At 41.6% G+C, this 26,365-nt stretch overlaps 1 protein-coding gene across 8 annotated transcripts in view; it reads left to right on the top strand.

The window, feature by feature from the left end:
• The window catches only part of SEMA5B (semaphorin 5B), a 268,944-nt gene that overhangs the window by 189,377 nt on the left and 53,202 nt on the right, over positions 1-26,365 (top strand). For all 8 annotated transcript variants that reach the window (XM_030951863.1, XM_030951860.1, XM_030951862.1 and 5 more), the window contains 6 exons: positions 7,585-7,683; positions 8,414-8,627; positions 11,196-11,481; positions 15,756-15,891; positions 19,367-19,574; positions 21,654-21,861. In XM_030951863.1, coding sequence (XP_030807723.1) covers positions 7,585-7,683; positions 8,414-8,627; positions 11,196-11,481; positions 15,756-15,891; positions 19,367-19,574; positions 21,654-21,861 — 1,151 coding nt within the window. The remainder of the gene's footprint in view (positions 1-7,584; positions 7,684-8,413; positions 8,628-11,195; positions 11,482-15,755; positions 15,892-19,366; positions 19,575-21,653; positions 21,862-26,365) is intronic.

Raw genomic sequence — 26,365 nt, 5'->3', positions numbered from 1 at the left:
GCCTTCTCACACTGCAAAGGGTCTGCAAAAAAAGTCATGAGCATAATACTCTGAACAGCTGAGTTTATGCTGATTGTGACACAGAGTTTGGTGGATGCAGTGATCATGAGTGAAGTTTGGAGGAATGGAGGTATTCAAGCAGACTGTTAGGCACTTCTTGACATACAATTAGTAGCAAACAAAGGTGTTGACTAAGACGCTGATGAGAAGACAGGAAGCTACAAAGGCAGAAGGATTCTGCAGTAGCTAAGTAAACACTGGTCTCCCAGGTCTGTGTCTACACTACCCTGCGTGTCCACAGCTGAGTCCCCAGTACATTCATTGTTAGTTAAACTGCAGAGAAATGACTCAGCACCAGCTCAAGAAGGCCACGTTCAGTCTAGGCAGCTGATGAAGCTCTACTCCAGCTAAGTCCAGGTCTGACCCAGGATCTCTGCCCTTGGCTGGGTAAACACAGCAGGTGAGGGCAGCATCATTGTGAACACTTCTGATTCGGCTGCGCAATGGTGGTACAAGGTGCAAAGATCTGTCTGCCTCAAAGTTGACTAATGGCAGGTTTCTACCCAGCACAGGTGATTTGATGATAAATGTGTTATGGATTGTTAGACACTTAGATATGTGGTGATAGAGATTAGAAATAAGGAGAACCTTTGGATCTTATATTAATTCACAGTGTAATTGCCTAAGTTATATGGCTGGTACATTTTCCTTGCCCATTTAATAATGTATGTATTTTAGGTGAAGCTTTCAAAACTGGCTCATGTATTAAAAGGCCTCTTTTATTGTGCCTGTGAAGTATAAGATAATTCCTGCTGCTTAGAAACTCTCTTCCTAAAATGCACAGAGCTGTACCCTAAGAAAAATAAGAAGCACAAGAATAAAAGCCACAAAATGCATATCACAGAAGTGTAATTATTATGATATAATAGTCACTTCCCATTTGAGTACCCATTGTCTAGAGGAGAGGCAGATGAAAAATCTGGGTCTTAGATAAAAGATGAGAAGGTCCCTTTTTTCCTGACACCTCTGGCCATGAATTTCACTTGCTTATTCCTAAACTGAGCTCAGTGCCTGTGTCTGTCTGCTGTAGCTTTTTGAAAAAGATGGAAACTTTTGCTCTGAGGGCCTGAAGCAAATGTGCTTCCTGTGCTTTGCTGGATTGTTCTAATGGCAGATTACCTTCCCTGGTAACATGTACTTTATTTTTTATTTGGATATAGCTTCAGTTTTGAGTGAGTGGGCTTCATTTTGCCCTTCTCTGCTAGATTAAAGAGCCCTTTAGTTATCAGTATTTATTTTTTACAGAGGCACTTACATGCTCTTTTCAATGCAGTACTTTGGTTTTTTGATAAAGTAAAAAGATGAATTCTGCAAGCCTTTTTCTCTAAGTCATTTTTCTACTGCCCTTGAATACTTTTTGTCTGTTTTCTGCGCACTCCAATTTTTCACCTGTATTCCCTTGCAATCTCTCTAATGCCTAAGTGTGATTAAAACAGCCTCCACCCTCCTCAGTTCATAGACATGGCAGTTTTGTAGCTCCTCTGCCTAAATCCTTTCACAGTTACTAGTCTTGGGATGAAATCTCCATGTTTATACATAAAGCCCTTTTGTTCCTCTTTCTTTAATCCCATTTATCTTTATAAAATGGGACATTGGTCTCACTGATAGTTGCAGCTTTTGCCATCTTCGGGTTAAATGTTTGTTAAGAAAAATGTTGATACTGAGCTGGTAGCACCCCAGCTGGGGCTCCACTAGGACAGCAAGTTTATGAGTGATTTCACTTTGAGCATTTTTTTAATCACAGTAATTTATCAGATTTTAATCACTTAATGTATAAGTTCCTGAACCTGATTTTAAAATTAACTCTCTGCAATTTATCATGCAGTATTAAAACAAACACCTCAGAAAAGTCTCTTTCATTGATGTTATTTTTATCAACTAAAACTTGTGGTTTCCTCAAAGAAGTGTACATGCTTTGCTTGCCTTGTCTCTGGAGAGCCATGCTGGCATCCATAAGTAATCATTCTATTTTTTTTTTTTTTTTCAGCATTTATAAAGTGTAGCATGATCAATATCTTTAAACTGTCCCCTGGAAAACATCCACATTACTGAGACAGTGCAGAGAACAAAGTCAGTGTTATGTTGCCTTTCTTTGTGTCTTCCAAATGAAATCATCCAGAGGTTGTAGTTAAAATGAATGATGGATAGAGCAGAAGGGGAAGAGATGTATTTAATTTCATTAGGAGTTGCTCAGTTCCTAGTTTGTAATTGGTTTGTCTCTGCATAACAGTCGCCATCCACCACATCTAAGGAATTTTGCCTAACATGGAAAATGGTGGCTTTTTCAAGATTAGAACTTTGGTCTTTCTTTTGTCTAAGCACCAAATTATTTGTTAATGTTCCAAAAGCAGCACACCATCATTTTAAACTGTTTAAAGAAACCATTTGTGAAAACTGCAGTGAAAAATGGCAGCTCTTACATTCTGCCCTAAGAACTTTGTGTAGCCAGGAGGAAGATGATGCGCTAATAACAATCCTGGAGCAAGAAAGAAATGAGATTAATATCTGATAGGCATCCATCTGGGTTGTCCCACTGTATTGCCAGTATAGCTTCTTCCCTTTTTTCTGTATGGTGTCCTGTTGCTGTGGATGCACAAGGTTACAGGGAAATCCAAGCCAAGGCTTCAGCCCAGTGGAATGGGATTGGTGCAGAGAAATTGCTGAGCTAAAGGAGGATTGAGCTATTTCAGGCCTTCCAGTGGCTATGTGTCACATAGAGGATGCTTATCTGCTTATCTGGTGGAACTGGGAAACTCCACACCATTTAAGAATAATAGACATCCAGGTAGGAGAGGCACCATAGAAATCCCCAGGGAAACAGAAATAGCTGGGAGGCCATCAGCTATTTTTATCCCCTTTGTAACTGTTTCTAGAGACCTGAACCAGCATTCCTATTACTTCTGCTAAGCTATCAATGCAGAATGAGCCCCCAAATAAATTTGATTAGAAATCTATTAAAGAGCATTTGGCTAGAAAAATCATTAGCAATTCTCTTTGCTATCTGTTCCATTCAGAGGAGAAGGGTAGTGTGGCTGGGACCTTGGCTTAAACTGAGTAGCAGACTTGCTTGTCCAAAGAAGTAAATACAGATACCTGAGAGTGTACCAATAGCAGGGCTCAAGAACCAAGTTAGGTCTTGATTATTTTTTAATAAATTGGGATAAACTGCAGCAGATAAATTAAATGTTTTCTGCACTCTAAAATGTCACAGAAGAGGTAACTTGGAGTTCTACTGGCTGATTCTCTGAACTCCAGGTTGTGCTCCAGGAGTCTGTGTTTCTCTACTGAGCATGGCAGACTGTCTGCAATAGCTATTTGTCTCATACAGTGTATAACTGTAAAACATATCAGTATGTGATGAAATAGTGTTAACCAATACATAAAAAGGAGATCTCTGACAACAGGGCTTGGGTAGTTCATTTAAACTAGAAAGCCATTAAAGTAGTGCCTATATATAGCTATGCTTACAAAGAAAAATTCACCTGTACAATGAGATTAGGATTTATAACATTTTAGAACTCTGCTGTTAAGAGATGACAGAATAAACAACTAAGAGGCATCTACAGCTGGCTTATTTGCAGCAACCTGAAACTTGCTGAGTTTTACCTCAAATGGAAGCTGCAGGAGGTCAGCCCCTCCATTGCTGATCTGTCCGCATGAATGAAGGCAGTAACAGGGCATCACTCTTGCTTCTCAGGTTTGAATTGTGCTCTCAAAGCAACCTGATGTGTCTGTGAGCTAGAAAGAGACCTGGTCCTGTCCACAGTCATGGGGATACAGCATTCACAGACAGTGCATGAACAGTAATTCTAAATGCTACAAAAAACTAAATAAATGAGAGTAGGCTTAAACTGAGGAGGTGGCAGGGAAGGGCTTCAGTGCAGTTTGTTCTGACTGTGAGATCCTGTGTCCTGTAGTGTTGAGCATTAGCAGTCATGCCCTCTTCCTTTCTAGCCAAACAGAGTCATTAGACTGGAGAAAAGTGATACCTTCTAAATTTATGGCCCTATCTCAATAAAGGAATGAGTACCAGGTAATTCTGGGGAAGGAGCAAGAACCTCAAAGTATGTAACATGCAATTCATAGGAAAATCAGAAATATGCTTAATTCTTTGGCAGTGAGCCACAAGTTTTTATCAGCTCTGCCATATATTTAATAATAATCCTAACTAATACAACTAAGTTATTCTTATTAACCATATAAATATGCAGTCCTCTCCCTTTATTTAAAACCTTAATCTCTTGATCCCTGTAATATCTTCTGGTGATGAGATTTGCAGACTGATCATACACAGATTTAACTGTCTGTTCCATAATGTGAGAGCAGGATCCAAATATTGTCTTGTCTGGACAGAGGTGGGTTCAAACTTGCCAAATCTTCTGCTTATATTACAGCCCATCTGATTTTTGCTTCCTGTGTGCCTAGAGTATTCCAGCCACATGGAAGAAACTGCATTAAATAGCTCCTACTTTCTGTAGGGGTTTGTGAGATCATTTTACTAACCAGTTGCCTCAGCTATGGCTTGCTGCAGAGAGCATTGTATTGAATGACTTTTCAGAGCAAATCCAGGCTGGTTTAAAGAACACAGAGAGGAGGTTGTTCCTTGCTATTTATTTTGAGAATGGGGTAGTAAGAGGATCTAATTAAATCTCCCAGACACTGTCTTGAGAAAAATCCTTCAAGCTGGAGCATTTCAATGGTTTTGTTTCTTTGCTTTTGTTGGAGGCTTCATACACTGATGTGGCTGGCCATGGGTACAGCAATAAGAAACACGAGGTGAGCACTGTACTCTGCTTTGGGCCAGGCAGGTTGGAGAGATGTGGTCTGGTAGTTGGACCTTTGTGTGTGTCCTCTAAGCCGGTGTGTCACCACGGTGATATTAGCACCTGCATTGTTTCCATTCCCCCAGCTGACAGAGCAAGGCAATGTGCATCTGCTTCAGAACATTACTTTAAGTGTCTAAATTGCTTTGAGACCAGTGCATGAAATGAGCATATTATCACTGCTCTTCCTCCAGGAGCATGTAGTGCTGCTACCATCATCAGTAAGGCAGGTCCAGGGAAAATGTCTGCTCAGTTAACTCACAGACCTACAGGTGGACATGGCCCACACCTAGCAGCATTATTTTTAAGCAGTAAAAATGGAGTAAAAGTGTGCAACAGAATAATCACTGCCAGTAGTCTGCAGCATATGACTTTCCACAGAAATTCTTTTTGTGTGCTATCTTCTCAACTGGGAAGATTTTACAGAAATTGAAGTTTGTTAATCTGTAATTCAGCTCTGTGCAAATAGAGGGAATTCTGCAAATTAGGATTTTATATTTTTGCTGGGCAGGGCTTTAGTTAGGAATACATTGTAGTAGCTAAGGAGGAAAGGGTCCAGCAACATAACTGGTCTTAGCTGTTTTGGGTCAGAAGCTATGCTCAGACCTTGCACAAAGCAGAGAATGGTGGCAGTGGAGGGGGAGCAGGTGGGTACTCTCTTGTGTGAAATTTGAGTACAGAACTGCATTCTAGGTTAGATGGCAAATCAATCATATTCTGAAAACAACACTCTGTTGGGAGATGACCTAATACTTTTTTTTAACAGCATTCATTTGAGAATTTTTAGTACTTTGCAGTCAAATATATAGTGGTCCTAAAATTATGTGGGATTGAATAACTGTACTCTACAGAAAGAGGAATTGCTTAACCCAGACATCTCCAGGGCAGGAAGGAACTGACAGGGCTCCCAGCACCATGCAGCAATGACAAGAGAGGGCAGAGAGGATGGCAGGCCCTTTGTCTTGTTAAAGGAAGCAATGAGACCACTATTCTCAACACAGCAGGTGGGACATGCTTCTCAAGGTCCTGTTTGATAGACTGATGCACAGTCACCGTGACTGATCTGCTTCTGAAATAAAAAGAGTTGACTCAGCTATGAATCTGAGCCCTCATTTTTGGGTGCTGGGCATTGGGTATCTGATTCCTGCTGCCCCTGCTTCCCCTCAAGACTGGCAGCATGCCAGTAGCCTTTTTCCAGACTGGGCAAGTCCTCCTGGGCAGGCTCTGGAGTAGAGTCTGTGCCATTCAAAAGCAGGGATCACACATCATGTCCATGCAGTTGCCATCTGTGGGGAGCACTGGCAGGTTTCCTGTTGGATCCTTTCCGTACAGCAAATGAAACAAGATAGTGTGTAATCCAGCTAAGCAAGCCCCTTCCTTTCCAGATGATAGGGGGTGTTTTTACACTGCTGAGTCTTGCAAATGAAGTCTTCAGGGGAATGATCAACAATCCCAACATGGGAGCTTGCTGAATGATTGCTGCTTACAGGAGGAAGAAGTGGTGTCTGCAGCTGTAGGCTCAACTTAGTGGCAAATGATGATCTATTGGAGGGAGAAAGCAAAGCAGCCCGGGTAACCCAGCTGAGGTTACTATTTTTTAACAATTTTCCTTTTCTGTTTATGGTATAACATAATAGACTTTCTTCCCTTGGAGCCCAGTGGGTGCCAGTCATTGCTCATATCCTCTCTTTTGAGGTGGCCCAGAGCCTGGGGCAGGCAGGCTGGTGCACATGGCTCATTGGGGCTCTTTGGGTGATCCTTGGGGCAGGTGGCTTTGCAGCCTCTTGCACTGCCTCTGGGACTTGCATACTAGTCTCTCCCTTTTCCTGGGTGTAATGTTGGAAAGTTCCTGCTTTATGTGGCCTCCTCCACTCCCGCAACTTAACTCCAGGAGATGCTCAGTTAGCCTGATTTGCACTCCACAGGTCTCTGGCTGTGGGGAGTAAGAGAGACCATGGCTCTCTCTAACAACAGAAAGGTGATTTTCTGAACAAAAAGGCAACTGCAGCCTTGTGCTGCCACCCCCACAGCATGACCCCCGCACCTTTGGGGACTGGCATGTGGAGGGAGTTGCCTATTGGTACCAGCAAGTGGTTGAGCAACTGAGACTAGGAACTTGCTATTTCTCACTGGCCTGGCCTGAAAGAGAAACTCTTTCTACCATGGACAATCCTGAGCACACAATCCTCTGGGAGGCAGGAAGGTAACAGCCTGTTCAAGCACAAGATTGTCTGACCAGCCTGGTCTATTAAAGAGAAGTTCCTGCTGTTTTCCTGCTGGCACTGGTTTGAATTATAGTGCAGACAGACCTGCTGTCCTTCACTGGTTAAGTTGGTGTCTGGGTAATGTTTTCAAAGCTGCAGCATTACTGGGAAAATAGGTCAGAAGTATCATCGTGGAAAGAGGGAAAATTTCTCCTCCACTCTAAGCAGAGCACAGAAAGAGGCACTTGTAGCTATGACAAAATTGACCTGATGGCTGACATCCTACCCCAGGACTGTGCAGGGCTATGGTTAGAGAAATAACCAGCAAATTGGGCTTGCTCTCCTTGACTGCTGGCTCCCTGCAGCTGTGCGCTGCTTGAGGCAACAAACCTCAGCCCAAGTTAGAGCTAAGGAAGGTTCATTCCTGCTGCAACACAGATATTTTTAATGTAATAATATTTTCAAAAATCCTTTGTCTCTGTCTTGTGTCCCTATAGGAAGAGTGCCAGAATTATGTACGAGTGCTGATTGTTTATGGCAAGAAGGTTTTTACCTGTGGTACCAATGCCTTTTCACCAGTGTGTTCCAGTCGACAGGTCTGTTCTGCCTCTTCTACAGTGATGGAGAGGGTTGGATACATGCTCTGGGGAAGGACAGTCATTTGGCAGGCTATCATGGCTAAACAAAATATGTTCTAAATGTAGCTGACTGAAATTATGGTGGTTTTCTTCTTTGGGCTGCTTTGGGGCAATGACTGGTCTGCAGTTGGGGAACAAAAAGTTCATGTTATGGGTGAGTTTGGTCTGGAGAAAGTTCCGCTCATGTAAACCTTGGGTATGGCACTGAAAATGGGAAATATAGACAAGCTTAGCTCTGAGTACCTCCTGAGCTAAACACTTTAAAGTTGCTTTAAAATAAATGGCAAAACTCCCTTTGGGTTCAAGGGAGGCAGGAGCAGGTCCAGAAAAATGTTTGTATGTTTTTTTAAGGCCAGTATGTATTCAGGAGGTGTCTACAGAAGATTAAAAACCTGCACTTGCATGAGGAGCTCCTGATTACACCAAGGGGGTTTGGGCTTTATTGATTGGAGAATAACCCTTTGTGCAAAGCAACAGGATCAGTGAGGCTCAGACACAACTTCTTATGTTGGCAGACGTTGGCTGTAAAGATCAATTTTCAGTCATCACTAAGATTACATTCTCCTAGCTACCTGATTTTTAAAAATCAGGGATTTGCTCATAGATACTCAGGGGCAAACTAAATTCTTTATACCATTAAGAAAGTCAGATGCTCTTTAAATTTTCTTCTCTCTCCTTTTAAATACAGGTAGGAAATCTCAGCAAAATCATTGACAGAATTAATGGAGTGGCTCGGTGCCCGTACGACCCTCGGCACAACTCGACCGCTGTGATTACATCACGAGGAGAACTCTATGCTGCAACTGTGATTGATTTTTCTGGACGGGATCCTGCTATTTACCGCAGCCTTGGAAATGTTCCCCCACTTAGGACAGCACAATACAACTCCAAATGGCTCAATGGTAAAGTCATGTGGGTCACATCTGAGCAAGAGATGTATTAAAGTCAGCTTGACAGGCTTGTAAATCTTTCTCTCTCTTTTCATACTGAGATCCAGAGTTATGATGGGGAAGGGCTTCCGGAGCAATAATCAATGCAGCTTAGAAGACATTTAAAAAGAGCCTAGAATTATTTCAGAAAAGTTGATTTAGAATATAGAAAGTGGGTCTTATAGGCTACTTAACATATATATGGGTCTCTGTCTTGTGAGATGACCAAATACATCATTTTAACAAGAAAACAACTCAAAGATTTGAAAATCAAAATCAACTTAAAGCATCATATTGTTGACCCAGTTCTGCAGAGTGATAGGCACTCTTTACTTTCCCTGACTCAGCTGAAGATGCCTGGTTTCAGTGCAAGATCACTCCAAAAATGAGAAATTTCACAGCACATTATGTTCCATATGAGTCCATGCTGATGTGGATTTATAGTTATTAAAAGCAGCTCTTACCCCAGTGTGAGAATACCCTGCATCAAGCAAGCTATAGAATTTCATCCAGCAATCCCTGAACTGAGTCCACACCTTCCAACTGGGGCAAAACACTTCCAGTCTGAGCAGACTGTAATGATGAAGACCCCAATATTCCCTCTGTCTCCTTTTACCCAGGTAAAATGACCAGATATTTGAAATATTTCTATTCGATTTCAGGACCTTTCAATTAAAGATAAGAGCAGTGGGACTGTGCACTCTCTGGAGCTTAATAAGACTGAGCTAGGCTTCTGCAGGCATCCTAAAGTCAGTATGGAGACCTGGAGTGCCAGGGGAAGGATGTCATCAGGAAAGACAGTGAATTAGGAACAAGAAGCATCATAGCCCATATACGCTCCTTGGAAACATGTTCCTCTTGTCTGTGCATGAATGCAAGATTCAGAAGGAAGCCACATTGGAACTGGGGAATTTAAGGAAGACAAACAGTAACAGTTCTCATATGTGACTGGAAAAACTCATGTGACTCTTGGATTTATAACCTTGTGCAGCATTGGTGACATCGGAGTAATTTCGTCCGGTTTTGGCCACTTTTCAACAAGAAACAGAAAACCTGAAGGTGATTCAGAGAAGAGCCATTCAGTGATTTGAAACTTGGAAAGCCTGCCTCACAGTGAGAGCCTTAAGGAGCTCAATTTATTTATCTTTCTGAAAAGGAGATAAAAGGTGTTTTGTTCATGATATGGAAGTACTTACATCAAGAGAAGATTTTGGAAAGGATAAAGTTCTTTAATCTAGCAGACAAGTCATGACAAGAACCTGTGATTGGGAGCTGAAACCAGATAATGTCAAATGGGAAAAGTACAGGTTGCAGCTGGGTCAGTCTTCAGTGATTTGAACAAGTCACTGAGAAAAGTGATGGATGTAAAGCCAGGTGACATTGTCCACTAATATCAGATCTCCTTCGAAAGATGTGGTCTAATTCTCCTGTTAGTTACAGGATCTGATGGTGGAATTACAGGGTGAAATTCTCTGGCTTGTGTTAGACAGAAGGTCAGATTGGGGATCACAATGGTCCCTCTAAGGTTCATGGTTAGTTTGAGGGAGAAGTTTGACAAGAGATGATTTGCAATGCCCTCCCCTCTGTACCATCATCTGTCTCCCAAACTTGCCTTGCAGCAGCAGTGGGCTGCCTTTCTGTGTTCTCCTTTCACTCCTGGACTGCAGCTTTAAAGGAATCTTGTCCTTCCCTTTAATCTTCTTCCTTTGAGCACTACTCAGAAATTAACATTGTGAAAACACCCCATTAAACCAACAGGTTTGGGGAAGGTTTGTTTGTTTGGTCAAATATTATTCATTGGCCAAACTTTTCCTTTTAACAAAGAAACTTTTAAGATAAAAGACTGTACACTTTAAAGCTTTGTTATATCCCAAATTAAAATATTTATTACTAAACCTACTAGTAAATTCAAAGTTCTTTTCAATTCTTGTGAAAATAATACTGAAAATTTTAGGAGAAAAAGCAGTAAGGAGAGCGCATTTCACTGCTGTCTGTCTCTGGCATGGTTTTGTTTTATGGACATAAGATAATCTTTTGTGCCTAGAAACTGGAAAGGGTTGATGATAAAAGCCAGATGTGACAGTGCTGGGAGAGTAGCTTGAATGTTTCAGTACAGCTGTCTGGGGAATCGGGCGGATGCTCGCAGCATATTTAACACATCATAAGGTCCACTTCAAAAGTGAATAGGTGAAGCAGCCCAATGGGGACACTTTATCTTGTAAAATGAGTATAGGTACAGAGGATAGTCATGCATATGCAAAATGTTGAACTCTGCTTTCACTGAAATCAGTAGCAGCTTTGCCAATAAAGTGGAGAAACAATGGGACCTTTCCAAGATCTGAAAAAAGGTACTAGAGCTATATCCTCATATATCATTATTCCCATCTACTGTTTTTATGTCCTCTGCTGACTCCAAACTCCCTGTGGTCCCAGCTTTGACAGGCTGCATAAATGGAGCTGGCACTGCAATGCATTGAGCAAGTCAGTGAGCGTGGATTGATTTCTAACCTATATAAATCTCTTCAAATGTTTGTTTTTCAGAGCCTAACTTTATTGCTGCCTATGACATCGGCTTGTTCACCTACTTCTTCTTCCGTGAGAATGCAGTGGAACATGACTGTGGGAAAACAGTGTATTCCCGTGTGGCAAGGGTTTGCAAAAATGATATTGGAGGGAGGTTTTTGCTGGAGGACACATGGACCACTTTCATGAAGGCCAGGCTGAACTGCTCCCGTGCTGGAGAAATCCCTTTTTATTACAATGAATTGCAAAGCACCTTCTACCTTCCTGAGCAAGATCTGATCTACGGTGTCTTCACCACTAATGTGTAAGTTGCACTGGCTTTACTGCCCTTCCTCTATCCCCAGCAGCCTGAGACTGACAATGTATTGATTTCTTAGACAGTCCGAGCAATCATTTTCAAAAGATCATTTGGTAAGTGTGAAAGAATAGATAGATCTGTGTTATGCATCATGACAACATAGCCTTAGGACAGTGTTTTTAATCCATGGTTCACAGATTCCTGGAGTCCATAAAAGGTGACTGTGCAGTTTTAGGGTAACTTAATTTGATGCAAACCTGGGCATTGACAGACCTCAGACTTTTTGTAGAGACAGTCCAACTTGTGTAGTTTAGAGAGATGATCTAAAAATGACCCAACAGAAATGCATTAATTTCCAGCCAGGCTAATTGACTGGACAATCTGACACATTTGTGTGAACGCTGGAGCTGGCCCATGAGATGGACAGGTGCACACACTTAGGAGAGAAGGGCTGGAAGGAGAAGAATGAGGCACATGGGATCACAACAGCCTAGACTGAAAACAACATCTATTGCAGTTGAACAGCACTGTAATAGCAAGGTTATGAGGGGCACAAGGCATTTAGCATTTCCAAGGCAGGATGGGGGAGGGACTTTACCTCTGCCAGACTGTTTGAGGTCCACAAATCAAAAGTAGTGATGGAACTCTCAGGGGAAGGCATGATTTCTGATACTTCATAATCACCTCTTCTTGGCTTGATATTGAAAAAACTTGTAATTGGAATGATTTAGTGTAGCTGTGAAAGCAGAAAGGAGAAGAGGAGTTAATTAAAAAATATATTAAAAAACTCATAATGTATATTTTTAAGTCAGGAAAGCTCAAATAACTTTTTCTCCGATGCCTAAGGCTAGGATGATAAGTTTCAAGCTATAAGCAGTCTGCATGGTATTGAGTTTCAATAATACATGTTCTCTAGGGAGGTGTTAGCCTGACGTGTAAACTAGAGAGTGAAAATCTGAGCAGTTACTCCGTATGGCAAATGCTCAAAGTGCCTTCCTTGTGCTGGGCAGCCAACTTGTTTGGGGTTTTTCTGTGCAGTGCTGTCCAATATGAATAAGGGCCTGTTCCCAGGGAGCCCACAGAAAACCAAAGCAGTGAAGCCCTGCTGAAGTACAAACCCTCCTGTTTTAATGTGTCACCTGCTGGTGTGACAGGGCTTGAACTTCAGCCCTTGAAGTCACAAAGCATCAGCCCCAACTCCTTGAGCTAAAGTGCTGTTGGGAGCCTCACTGTGAGTCAACAGAACCTGAATGTTCTTCCCCCTCTGTAAATTCCAAGAAATAGGTAAGTGTTTGGCCACCCTCATCCTCTTCCATGTTTTGTTTCTGTTCCATTGCCAATGTCAGTCAAAGTGAGCCAGCAGAGAAGCAACTAGAAAAAATAAACATGACTGAGCACTGCACCTTGACTGTGGGCTAGGGGAAGAACTGTCCTCAGATTGAAAGGCACATGAGTCATTCTTTAAAAACATTTAGAGGATATTGATATTTGCCAGACTTCCTGAGCATTAAGAGGAAATCTGGCTACTGCTTTGGGCACTTGAGATGACCCTTTTTTTTTTTTTTTTTTGCTGTTGAAGAAGACTTCTGTGCCCATATTGATAATGTTTTATCTATCCATTTGTCCATTCATCCAGCCAAGAATGGAAGTTGGAAATGAGAAAACTATTAATAACTGTAATTTATTTTTCAAATTGGTGACATTTTTGCACAATCAAGGGGGAGACAGACTAGCTTTGGCTGGGACAGTTCTCTTCTGCTGTGTCCATCTCCCAAGTCTAACATGAGATGTGATGAGTGTTACCTGTCTCCTCAGGGTACACTTGAGCATTCTTTGTACATCAGGGATGTAGGATCTCTCTTTTATCTTCTGAATATAATATGCAACATTTGTGTAATTGAAGAAATTAGTAATTGATAACAGCTGAAGTTAGATCAAATAGCATTTTGGGTCTACAACATAGTGTTCTTTTAAAAGTTCAAAGAGAAAATGTTCCAATTTGTCATCCAACTAGAGAAATAATGGTAATTATTCTTTTAACTTTCACTGGGGCTTATATCATGCTACATGAGCTCTGCATATCAAAGAGGGTCAATTTATGCACCAGTCTGAGTTTCTTTGTGATAAAATGCCAATGCAAAAAAAAAACTATGATTTTTTTTTTTATTTTTTTTTTCTGATGTTTACAGGTATTTTTTACTTTGGAAGGTTCATGTTTATGAATTTAGGGTCATCTTATAAAAAAGGGGAATTAGTGGTTGTGGCCAACACCCACATATAGATTTATTGCTTCATGTTATGTTATACCCAGCTGAATCAGTGGGAAAGAGAGCTTTTGGGGAAAGCTGCTGATGAAATATTTAAGATGTTTTTATTAAAATTTTCTGGGAGGTAATAGAGACAATGTTAAAACCTCTTTGAACTTAACCCATTCTTTAAACCAGCTAGTTAGTCACAGGAGGTAGGAGGTGGGAATAAAGGAAGTTGCACTTCACACCAAAACACAGGGGCCAGCTGCACCAGTTGATGTCACTGGCTTGAGACTGGGATCAAACTTTTCATAAGGAGGTATGGGAAATATGCCAGACCACAGATGGAAAAGAAAATGGTCCACAGATTTAATGGAAAACTCTTTCCTTTCTCCTTTCCAGCAAAGAGAAGAGGCTAAACTATGAAGTCCTTAGCAGGGCCCTAAAAATATTCTTTTTTTTTCTCTTTCTTTTAAGTATTTTCATTAGACTAGTGGAATTTTATTCTTTCTTTTCCTTTTTCATTTTCTCCCTCATTGTCTTTTTTTTCCTGTGTGCGCCTCAAGGCATTTACTTGTCATCCATCATTAGGTTTGTCTTAAAAGCTGCTGTCTGTGAGCATGCACTGCATCAGCAGTGTTCAGACAAAAGTGGAGAAAGGTTTGCCTGGCATTGCTTTGACATGTTCAAAGTGAGCTACTCCATCATTCTGGGGATGCAAGGGGCAGGGGGGAGCAGAGAATGGGAAGGCAAAGCAGGAAGTCCTTCCTGATGTTGTATTGCTAGGAAGAAATATGCTGTGAAAGAATCTGTTCTTCTGCTTTCCAGCCTGGAATGGTGAAGAAAGGCTTTTTTTGTGTGTGCAAGAGAGTGTAATTATTGGTTTAGTTAAAAAAAAGCAAAAAAGTGTTCTTTTCAGGGAATTCAAATTGCCTTAATTAGCAAAAAGATTCATACAGAAGGGCTTGGGTTATTTAAAAGGCACCGTGATGAATCAGTCTCTCATGCTGGCCCTATTTTTGGTTTTATTTTGATATCTTTTTCTCTAAACCTTGTGGTTTTCCTAAAGGAAAAAAAAAAAAAAAAAAGGAGGGGGAGGAGGGAAGAACTGGGAGCAGGTTTGAATTTCAGGTCATCACTTATCAAATGTCGCTCTGAGTCAGTTTTGTTAAGGTCACCATCTAGGAAGTGCTCTCCAACCCTCTCGAGGCAGGAGGAGATGAGCTGGCTCAGGACCCTGCAGAAGTGAGTCCTCCTGGACTGAAATGGAACAGCAAAGGCCAAGTGATCTGTGTGCAGAGTGACTGGGCAGCCCAGCATCCCTAAAACACACTTCTTTCCAAAGAGTCCTTCCCACAGCAGCATTTCCCTCACCGTGCTGTGCCTCCCCTGGCTGAGTGTGCTTGAACAGTCTGCCCCAGACAGATCCTGTTCCCACCTGGGAACACACAGAAGTGAACTGTGGTCATTGAAAACAGAGGTTTTCATGAATTAGCAAGACCTTTTTGCATGCTGAGCTGCTGTCAGAACCAGCTGGTTTGTCACTGTCACCTTTTCCCTTCCACTGCATGTGTATAAATATAATACTAGGTAATAGATTTTATAGCTGAAGATTTCAGGAACCTGTAGAAACAGAATTTCACCTTGAGAAACAACAAGAGATTAAAAATTAGCTTGTTTGTCATCAATAAAGATAGATAGGTTGTTAAAAAAATAAAAGTAAAACCAGACACAAATAATCCATGCAAATTAAACTGTGTTCACCTTTCTTGTCAGAACTGCTTCCATGGCCCTTAAATCTCTGACATTTTAAAACCAAACTTTAAATTCATTCTCAAAATTGTCATGCAAGTCATCTGCATTTTACAGTTTATTTATTTATTTATTTATACTCCCTGTGAGATTGGTATCACTGTACATCTACCTAGCAATTTACATGTATTTTATTTGAGTGGAGTTTGATGTCTGTTATGATGAAAATGTCAATGTTCTAATGATTAAATTGATTTTTTTTCCCCTCCCCTTTTCCAGAAACAGCATAGCTGCCTCAGCAGTGTGTGCCTTCAATCTGAGTGCCATTACTCAGGCATTTAATGGCCCCTTCCGCTACCAAGAAAACCCAAGATCAGCCTGGCTGCCAACGTTAAACCCCATCCCCAATTTCCAGGTACTGCTGTTGCCCTTTTCTGCAGTTTACTGCAGTCCCTCTGATGCTCTGTCCCTTCAGTGGGTTGATTTGTGTAGGGCTCATTTTTCCAGGTAGACCCATGGTACAGATAAATTGTATTACTCCACATTTATGGGTGTTTTAGTCTGTGGAACTCCTTGCCATTAAATTCATGGCAAAAATTGAATGGTTTAAGGAATAATAAAAATGTTCTGGGTTTTTTATAATAATGAATGATTTAAATCTCTGTTGCACTTATCACTGACACATGTGCTCTAAGGATGTGATTCTCACAAGTGGCTATAAGGCATGTCCCTACTAGAACTGGAAAGGACTGAAAGCTGAAGCTGGACAAAGTCAAACTAGAATGGAGACAATCTATATTTTTTAAACAAGAAAGGTAATTAACCACTGTGACTCTGCAAGGAAGTGATGAATTTTCCATCACTTGATAGGGCCCCTAAGGCTACCAGTGCTTCAGTGGAAGATGAATGACTTTCTAACACATGGTGGCTCAGCCAGAAGCCATGGACATGTTGCCACAGTAACTGGTGGAAGGGTACGCATGAGGATTGTCACAGGGGTTCCTTCTCCTTTTAAAAATCTTTGAGTTTATGAATGAGCAACTTTCCAGGATTATCAGTTAAAGCAATTTTGAAAATTATAAAACAGTTTCAGTTGCTTTATCACCAGATCCAGTCAGTGTGGGGCAGAGTATGCGTATGACAGCCCTGACAACCCTGAGTCTTCTGGAGCATGAGCCCATTTTACAGCTCAGCTCCTTCCCAGCAGGAGAATCCTGGGGAGGATGGACTTGTCTTCATGTCCTTGCTTCCCCATGGCAAATCCTTTCAGCCTGATTTTCTGAATCTGGCTCTCCTTTATTATGGCAAATATGCTGAGGCTGCCTGCAAGTGCCATCTGCCTTCAAACTGGTGATGTCAAGGACCTTCCAAAAAGAACTCTACAGTTGTCTGAAATCACAGCAAGAGCAGATGGGAGACAGGTCTCTGCTGCAGGCAGGGACAGCCTTGTCTTCCTGCTGAGGAACCTGATTTCTTCTCCTGGATTCCCTCTTGGCACCTGACTGAGGACTCCAGCCCATATGAGGTGGGACAGGCTTGGCCTCTTGATCACCCTCTCAGCTTGGTGCACTCAAAACCAAGAAACAAGGTCCGACCATGCCAAACATAGCCAGGTTTTTGTTGTTGTTCTTGGTTTGGTTCATTTTTTTAATTTAAAGGGAATATTAAGGCAAACTGAGAATCAAGGACTTTCTGTCCCTTGCTAGGCTAACCCAGAAGGAATAGTAAAGGACTTTGGAAGGCATTTCCATGTAGAGAAAAGTATCAGATAAAATGTGGAGTGTAAAGATTGCAGCAGCAAGATGAAAGAAAAGGGTCAGAGGAAAATAAGGAAAGGAAAAAAGAGGTGTGTGGTAGACAAAAGGAAGATTGCAAGAAGAGATTAAGATGTTTTTCAAGTACAGAAGGAACAAGAGGTCAGTGAGGAGCCTTAAGGAGATGACAAGGCTAATTTAGTGACAGAAGAGGCAGATATTGCAAAAACATTAAATTAATTTTTGTGCCTCAGTGTTCACAAAGAAAGATGAGGGAAGCATGCCAGATTTTTTTTTCTTGCAGAGAAGAAGGAGAAATACTGAAGGATGCAGAGGACCAGGACAGTACAGATAATCAGGAAATTAGAACAAAACAACATTAAACTAAATCAGAGGGATGCTGCGTCAGCACATGAGCTGCCAATAGACCAAAAGAATTATCTGTGACTTGCTGAGAACAGAAAACAAAACCAACAATTACATTCTTGCCTCTGGGACTCCTTTTAGGTGATGCTCTAGAAGGAAAAGTCAATGGGGAGAAAAGTATGCAAAGGAAGACAGTGGTGTGAACCAGAAGGAGCATAAGATGCAACATGAGAGAGATCTAAGAACTCTTTAGAATGTGGGATGAGTCATGAACTAAAAAAAAGGCCATTGCACTAGAAACAACCATTAAAAGCCACCTGAGGACACATTAAAAACCCACAGATGTTTCCTTAGTCTGGCTATCCAGGAAGATGCTTAAATTGATTAAAAAGTGACCATATTCATAGGTTGAGAATTAACATAACTGTTCTCCTAGTTCACACAACCTCTAGACTATTGTAAAGCTTAGTACACCAGCCACTGGAATCCATATTTACTGTGTGAATATGTGTTAAATCCCTGACAACTCATTTTAGCACCTAGTGGGAGAAGGGCTGCGTGGTGCACCCAGGAAAGGCAGTAATACCTCCAAGAGTTGCTGTGATGTGAATGGAGAGTGTGCACGTGGGAAATTTGTACAGCTCAACTGCTGTAATCAGCATCCTCATTCTCAGTATTCTGACTTTTCTTCAAGGAAAACCCAAACACCTGGATCCAAAATGAAGAAAAAAAATGTGTGGGATTTTATTTCTAGTGAAATTGCTTAGGTGTGAGTTTCATTTAGTGAGTAGTGAAGTTGTTCGTTGACTGAGTGTGGGACTTGGCAGGATTTTGTTGTACCACTGTCTCCCATGGTCTTGGGAAGATAACTAACCAGTCACCCTGCTGCCTTTTGGAGTGATAAATTTTTTGCCCTCCAGGCATGATATTGTGGGGAAGAGTGAGATCCAGCCCCAACAAGTGACATGGACCAAAAAAGTAGCACTGGCTTTTGAAAATATTGAGTTCTAGAGATTAATCTAAGATGGCAACTCAGGTCTTAAAATGAGTTTTCCACCGGTTTAAAAGACACAAGATATGCTCTTCTTCTTCCCAGTTCCTGCTGTACAAGGGAATTGAGTCCTGTTTCAGTGCCTCCCTTGGTGCTGGAGGATGGGTAGTCATGGCTTGATCTGCTATTTGCTGTCAGGAGAAAAGGGTATGGGGGGAGCTTGTCGTTAATCTGCCTTGCCTCAGATGCAGCTGGGGGAGCCTGTCCAGAGGGGAGCACATCAAAGACAAGCAATATGGCAAGTTTGGTTCTTTGGTGCAAAACCAGTCCATTTTTAGGTTTTTTAAACTCCAGCTTTTGTTCATTGTACAGACTGAGATGCTAGGTAGTGTCTGAAATATTTTAAGGATTTATCACCACAAAAATTTTCTCTCCACTGCTACCTTTAAATGATTCTACAACTAGTTTTAATTCTTTCTTTTTCTCCATGGTTTGTTGAAGGCTTTTGCCCTTCTGCTGTGCTGGTTGAGGGTATCACAAGGGAATGAAACTCTATATTGCTGATCAGCAGGAGAAAAGGAAACTAGGAGAAACTAGGAGAAAAGTTTTCATAGAGTGGGCTAAAGGCCAGATCTAGGCAAAGGACCTATGATCAGGCTACGTGCCTGATCCTGTGACCCTCACACAGACCCACCTCCCCAGGAAATCAACAGGAGATGAGTTTCCATGCTGGGCTGGGTAGATGATGCACTTTCTGAAATTCAATTTTCTGTATTTAGTGTGGGACACTGAACGATGACAGCCCTAACGAGAACCTGACGGAGAGAGTCCTGCAGGACGCCCAGCGCCTGTTCCTGATGAACGACGTGGTGCAGCCAGTGACTGTGGATCCCTACGTGACTCAGGACAGCATTCGCTTCTCCAAACTGGTGGTTGATATTGTTCAGGGGAAGGATACTCTCTACCATGTCATGTATATTGGAACAGGTAAGAGCGTGAGGGCTTCAAACAGTTCCTCCTGCTTGCTTGTAGACCTAGCAGCCCTGAGAGCTCAGTTGGGAAGACCTTACACAGTTGTCATTCAATATGGTTTTGGTACAAAACCGCATGGAAGTTGTTTGCCTGAGTAAATTAAAAGCAGGATGGAGGACTTGAGGCAGAGTCCCAAGTGATCAGACTATAAATCTCCATGGTGTTTAAAAAGAACAATAACATTTTTCTCCCTCTTATAAAAGCATCTTTCAACTAATCAGGCTAATAAATAACAGGGGGGAAGAGCAGAGGTGGCTGGAATGCTCATGTGGTTTCATGCATGTCAATTGCCTCTCAGTGCTATGACAGACCCGTTTCTGAATAAGCAATAATAATGCATAACCTCTAGGCTTGCCCAGGGATTTAATTGTGTCTTTCTTTGCACTTTCATGGTCCTACTGGTGTATGGCTCCCAGTGCTTTTGGGAATGGGCATGCACTGAAGTTCAAGGCAGATAGGGAAGCTGAGTGCTTTTTCTGTGGGAGCATAGCAAGCCAGTGGTAGAATTAAGTGTATGATTTAGTCTCTTGATTTTGACTTCCATCCACTAATTAGCAGAATATGTTGCATCTTCTGAAAAGCACAGGTATCTTGGATGAGTGAAAATGCTGAAAAAGGACAAAGTGTTATAAATGGTTATCTTAGCCCATAGTAAAACTAATGATAGAGGTTAAATTAAATACTTTGATTAATCAGAGCATATGGCCAGCCTCATGAGCATAATGTTGTTATCTTCTGCAGCAGAAGCTTTGACTTTAGAATAAGATGGATTGCTTCCATAAGTGTTCATTTAATCCCACATCTGAATGCAGAGTCATTGCCTTATTCTCATGTTTAGGAGAATGGACCTTCAGGACTTTGTCATAATTTATCTAACTTTTACCACCACGTATTTCAAAAGTGATCATCTTGGTTTATTATTTATATGTTCTAGCAACACTCCCAGTATGGGAACTCCATGAACATTGATTATGATGAGAATATTGTACTTAAATGGAAATACAACATGGTTTGGCCAATATGATATCTTGATATTTAAAGTGAGGGGTCCAAGCTACAAAACCTTACAGAAAGTTGGAGTACTTCCTGCCTCATATCATTAGTGTAGAAAGGTCCAGTGCCATAATCTTAACTACTTACTCATGTTTGCTTAGTGGCTGAAGAGTAAGATCTGCTGAAAATGTTTAAACCTGTGAAATGCTTCAGTAGAGGCAGCCCTGAGCACAAACTCAGTCCTGAGGCTAACTGAGCCCAAACTTCAGTCTTGTTCCACATGTAAGTGAAAGGGAAACTTCACATGGTGGCCAACCCCAAGATTATAAATTGCTGAGCTTTGGCACCAGTGCAGAAGTTACTAGAACAGAAAGATTAAGTTTCATGAACCATCCGGCTGACTGTCCTCTTGAAGGTTTCAATGAAAAGTGGTGTGCATTAATCTCCCACAGTGTAACAGATCTTTAAATTGTTTAGCTAAGAGCACTGTGAGCACAAACATGGATGTTTCTGTGTATGCACTCCTCATGCCATAACATTCCCTTGTCAAGCTGGCTTCTTCCAGGAAGAGGATCAATTAGGTCTGTGACCCATGCAGTCATTATGGAGGCCTCAAAGATTTCCAGCAGGGCTGCTGCATCTGTTATCGTTTGTCATGACATCAAATCACACTGATCTGCTCCATAAGCCAATAGAAATACTGACTAAAGGCACCAGAAATGATTCTTGCCATCCTGGGTCACCTTGCTCTGTAACTCTCTGGTAACAGGACCAGACTCCTCTGCCTCAGTCCTCCAACTGGGAAAAACTGACAGGTGCTCACTGTCCAGATGGTTCACATCCTCCTGAATTCCCATGTAAGTGCATTCTCAGGTGGTTTCTGCTGAGGATTGTAACGATTGTAACCATGGGCAGCAGGTGACCCAGAACTAGGTTAAACCAGATCTGTAAAGGTGACATTTATATTTCCCTCTTTAGGCAGGTATGAAATGAAGTCACTGCCTCCAAAATTTACTTGTGCCTTGTTTCTTGTTCTCTTAGAGTATGGCACCATCTTGAAGGCCCTTTCTACCACTAACAGGAGTCTGAGGAGTTGTTATTTAGAGGAAATGCAGATCCTCCCTGATGGACAACAGGAAGCAATCAAGAGTCTCCAAATCCTACACAGCGACAGGTCACTCTTTGTGGGTCTAAATCATGGAGTGCTAAAAATTCCTTTGGAGAGATGTTCCATGTACAGAACAGAAGGGTAAGTAAATTTACAGCTCTAATAGATCCTTGCTGGAGTGCATCTCCTTACAGATACATGCATAACAGGAGCAATGAGGATAAGCAATTTTTTTTTCTAAATGTTAATTAGTCCTCTTCAGAAATTAATCATATGTTTACCAAGTAAGGATTTACAATATTTACTTCTGTTTTTGTGGGGTTTTTTAAAACATCATATTATAGTGTTGCTTTTATTAAGTCCATGTGTTTTCCTGGTGGTTCTTATTGGCAGTATGGCTGAGGGTTTTTGAATTTGGGTTGCAGCCAGCCTTTCCTTGCTTATCGGAGTGATCACCTCTCAAACATAGGATTAGGCAGGGCTGGGCTCTGTGGCAACTTGTTATTGCTTTTGGAAATCAATAGTTCATCTCAGCTATGTGTGACACCTCTTACACCTGGATAGATTCTGTGCCTTGATTGTACCTTATAAAGGGAGTAGGAAAAATGACTTTTTCTAATTGTTTGCCTTGGCTCCAGAGCAGTCTTCCACACAGGACTGTAGAAGGTTTTTGCATCCAAATGGTGCCTCTCCGTTTAAGCAGGTGAAAGTGTAAGAGCTGCTGTTTGAGACAGATGCTGAAATATTCTCACTGGGTGCTGTGGGCATTTACTTGTTTACATCTCTTGAAAATACTTTTCCTTCTCCTCTCATGCTTTTGCCTTGCTTCTCTCTGTGAGAGTTTTGTGTGAAACTGATGTCCTCTGTGCTAGACAAGAAGAACGATTTTGTTAGCAACATTTAAACAGATTCCCTCTTCCATGGCCTACTGCAAGATGTCCCTGTTCTCCTGCCAAAAAAACTGATATAGAAAATGTCACCATAACTTTTTTTTCAACAAGTAGAGTTTATCTATCAGCTTGTCTAAATCCATGCATGTCTAAAACAGACGGACACAAAAGTGTTTAGTAAGAGAAAACCACAGCTGGAAAATGCCATCCTGTCCTTAGCCCTTAAAAGCAGAGATTTTAAAAGGTAGAACATAACAGCTGTCCTTTTCAGGCTGTCCTGTAGTCTCAGTCTGAGAATATTTATGTGTGTATACATATATATGATCCAGTTTCAAGAGAAATGAGTTCTTCCTTTCCTTTCTCCTTCCTAATCTTAAATTCAGCTTTCCAGTAATTTATAGATGCTGTCCTATTTTCAGCCTGCCCAAGTACTTTGTATGACACTTCCATTAAAATTCAAATGTTGGAGGTTTGCTGAATTTCCTTAAAATGGGGCAAGCAAGAAAAAATAAGTGACTGGAGAGCAGACAGGTGGGTCATCTCACAGGACCACCATATTTAGGTCCTGGAGGCTGCAGAGCAACCTTGTATAAGCTTATCCCAGCAAAACAAAAACCTGTCCTTGCAGAGGTTCCCTTGCCTGCTGGTGACCAAAAGCAGCCTCAGTTTTATGCACTGTATGGCAGAGTCCTGGCTGAAATGACTGGGAAGTTCGTGTACCAGTACTGTTTTTTTTCTAAAACAAACTTCCTGGAGGCAATTTTGAGTGAAATGAGAAAACAGCCCAGTTCTTCAGGGTTGGGAGACTCAAATTTTGCCTCCATTGACTAGTTTCATGATAAAAATCAGCAAAACCCAGCCACTGGACAATAGCAAAGTACATGAGATAGGTCCTGATGACATGGTGGGGTGTGAAGTGGGAGGCAAGAATTTGCTGAATTTGGATGCTGACCATTTAGTGTTCTTGTGCACATTGCAAACCATCCTTTGCCCTGTTGGTGAGTCTTGTGCATTTGGAAAAAGGAAGGAAAAAAAAGAAAATGCAGGAAAGCCAAGAAATTTCATCATTTATTTATTTGTTTGAGAGAATGTTTATGATATTATTATTACATTTTAGACTTAGAGTTTTCCTTTTTTTTTTGTCTGGGAAATTTTCAACTGCAAATTTTTCAGCTGCAAGTGTTGGAACCCTTCCCCCCCCTTAGCATCCTGGCTGTGTAGGTGATAAGTCAATTTGACCTCCTTTGTATTTCTTTCAATCCTGAACAGTATCAAGAAGGATATTTTAATTTCCTCCAGCGCATTCCACCTGGCACTTCTCCTGGGCTGTGATTTATTGCTTATTGTTGTGTCTATATTTAATACACGCCAATATTCAACCACTATGGGAAGAAGAGCTCCCGCCCCTACAACACTCCCTGCTTACTTTTTTGTTGTGCTGTGACTTCGTGACTGGCCTCCTTGAAAAGCTCTGGTTTCAGCAGCTTTTATAATGTAATTGTTGTGGTGGGGCAGCTCCTTGGAGGTGATGGAGAGAATTTGTGCCTCCCAGGCAGGAATACCACATTGTTTGTTGTAGGCTCTGCCTTCTCTTATCAGGAAACTTTTCAGCCTTTTAGACCCCGGGGGCTGATGTGGGTTTATGATTGCTGTTACAGAGCTGTTGCCTTCGACCTGCCTTCCTCTTCCTCCTCCTCTTCCTCCATATCAAGAGAAAATTGACCCTAGCATTGATCGCGACCAGCGATCTTTGCTGCTCTGCTGCTTTAAAACCTCGGGGCTTGCTACCGAGGCTCAGAAGTGGGGCAGAGGGAAAAACAGCAGCAAACAGAAGAGATGGAAAGGGATAAGGATTTCTGCCATCTCCTTTACTGTTTGTTTATTGACACAGCACCAATTTAATCTCTTAAATGGTGACTAGTAAGTCAGCCCCGTGTCTTGATGTAGTGAGTGTCTGAGCAGTGTTTTGTGTGTGCCCACTGACCTGTCTCAGTCTGTCTTTTCAGAACAGCCACTCTTAGTAGCAGGGACACAGGAAGACATCTGTAATGTCAGCTGCCCAAATTTACAGGCTGGACTTGGCTGCAGGGACCTTCCCTCATGCGTGTGTGTTCCTGGTGTTTGTCTTTCCTGCTCTCTTGAGTGCTGCTGTTCCCCACTCACTGGAGACTCTTAGGAAGATGTCCAACATAAGCAAAACCTATAAGCCCTTTGAATATGCAGAATGTTTTGAAGGTTGCTTTGCTGGGTGGTAGTTTGGCTGTGCTTGCTGCTGAATTTTGCATGGCTTTGAAATCTTTGTAACTTCCCTGCAATTTTCAAATGAGCTTCGATTTTTTTTTACTTCAAGTTGCCCCCAAGCTTTGGTGAGGAATATTTGAAGAACCAGTACTACAGCCTTATCACTGACACCACTGTATCTTTAGAATGTGCCTGAACAAAATCCCAAATCTGAATTTCAGAGCTGAGGACCTCAGATCTGCAGCATTATTTTCAGGTGGGATGTATCTGTAAGACATAGTTTAGTAATTTTTTTCAAAGACTGAGGTGCAGTTATGCGTTTTTAGAATTGCAATCAGACAGATAGGAAAATGAAGCTGGTTGTCTCAAGGAATAGTTTATGATCTCTTTCTGTTGACTCTTTGCAGCATCAGAACCATGGAAACCCTGAGGTGGGCCAAGGATTTTGATTGCACATTTAAATGAGGAAAAGAAAATGTTTGGAAATAAGACCAGACAGTCTCTTGAATACCCACCCCTTCTCCTCTCTCTGTCCTCAGCAGTTTATTTTAATGCACTTAATTTTGATATTCATTTCTTCCTCTTTCTCCTTCCATAATTTTTTTCTGCATAAAACTTGCAGTTAACATGATGCAGGTTGCAGTTTTGGATGTACAGCGTGGTTCTGGGGATAGCTTGGCTTGCCTGTGCTCTCCCTGCTGTGCTGTGGGCATCTCCCAGGTTGTGGCAGTGCCACCTCAGGTTACCTTCATGGCAGTGTGGATTGTCCTGCTTCCAGAGCCAGGTCCTCTTGCACACAGCTATGACATGCTCTTACCTGAACCCTTGCCTGCTTTTTGACCCGATTGCAGGAATTTGCTCTTGAGTGATGGTGAGTTTTTGCCCTCTTACTTGGCCTAAATTCTTCTGAACATCCCCTCCAGCCATGGTACTTAATGCAAAGCTGGCAGAAATGACTCAGCTGACAAGGACTCTTATTTGCTGACTTGATATCTGTGAGAGAAGCACAGCTCACCTCTAAATAGCTCTGGGCCAGTGATCACAGAAACTAAGTACATATTGGTGAGTAACTCCTGAAATGGCTCCAGGGAGTTTTTGGAAGAAAAGGGTCAGCAGCTACACTAAAGAAGCAGAGAGTTTTTTGCCCTCTTTGTCTCTCTCCAAAGTGGAACTGTAGCTCCAAGCACAATCACTGTACCATCTCCACCTGTGAGGGGTTTGAGATATCACATGGAAGATTGCTTTGGAGTTTAATATTACGTTCTTTTTTTTTTTAAGCCTTATATGATGCAAAATCCTCTGTCGCAAAGGAGTGAAGTACGCAAAGGAGTGAAGTAGGATTCTAAAACCTGAATTACGGGATTACCATATTTCAGGACAAAAGCTATTGGGGAATTTGTTTGGAGAAATAACATAGTCTGGGAAGAGGTATAAAAATTTTCCTGGAAATCCTCTGACTTCTTCATCAGAATAATGATAGCTCCTTGAAGGACAAGCAATGAATTATTGTTTGG

Source organism: Camarhynchus parvulus, chromosome 7 (assembly GCF_901933205.1).
Source record: "Camarhynchus parvulus chromosome 7, STF_HiC, whole genome shotgun sequence".
Classification (NCBI taxonomy): Eukaryota; Metazoa; Chordata; class Aves; order Passeriformes; family Thraupidae; genus Camarhynchus; species Camarhynchus parvulus.
Note: the sequence above shows the minus strand (reverse complement) of the source record. Positions and strands in the feature narration are given on the sequence as shown.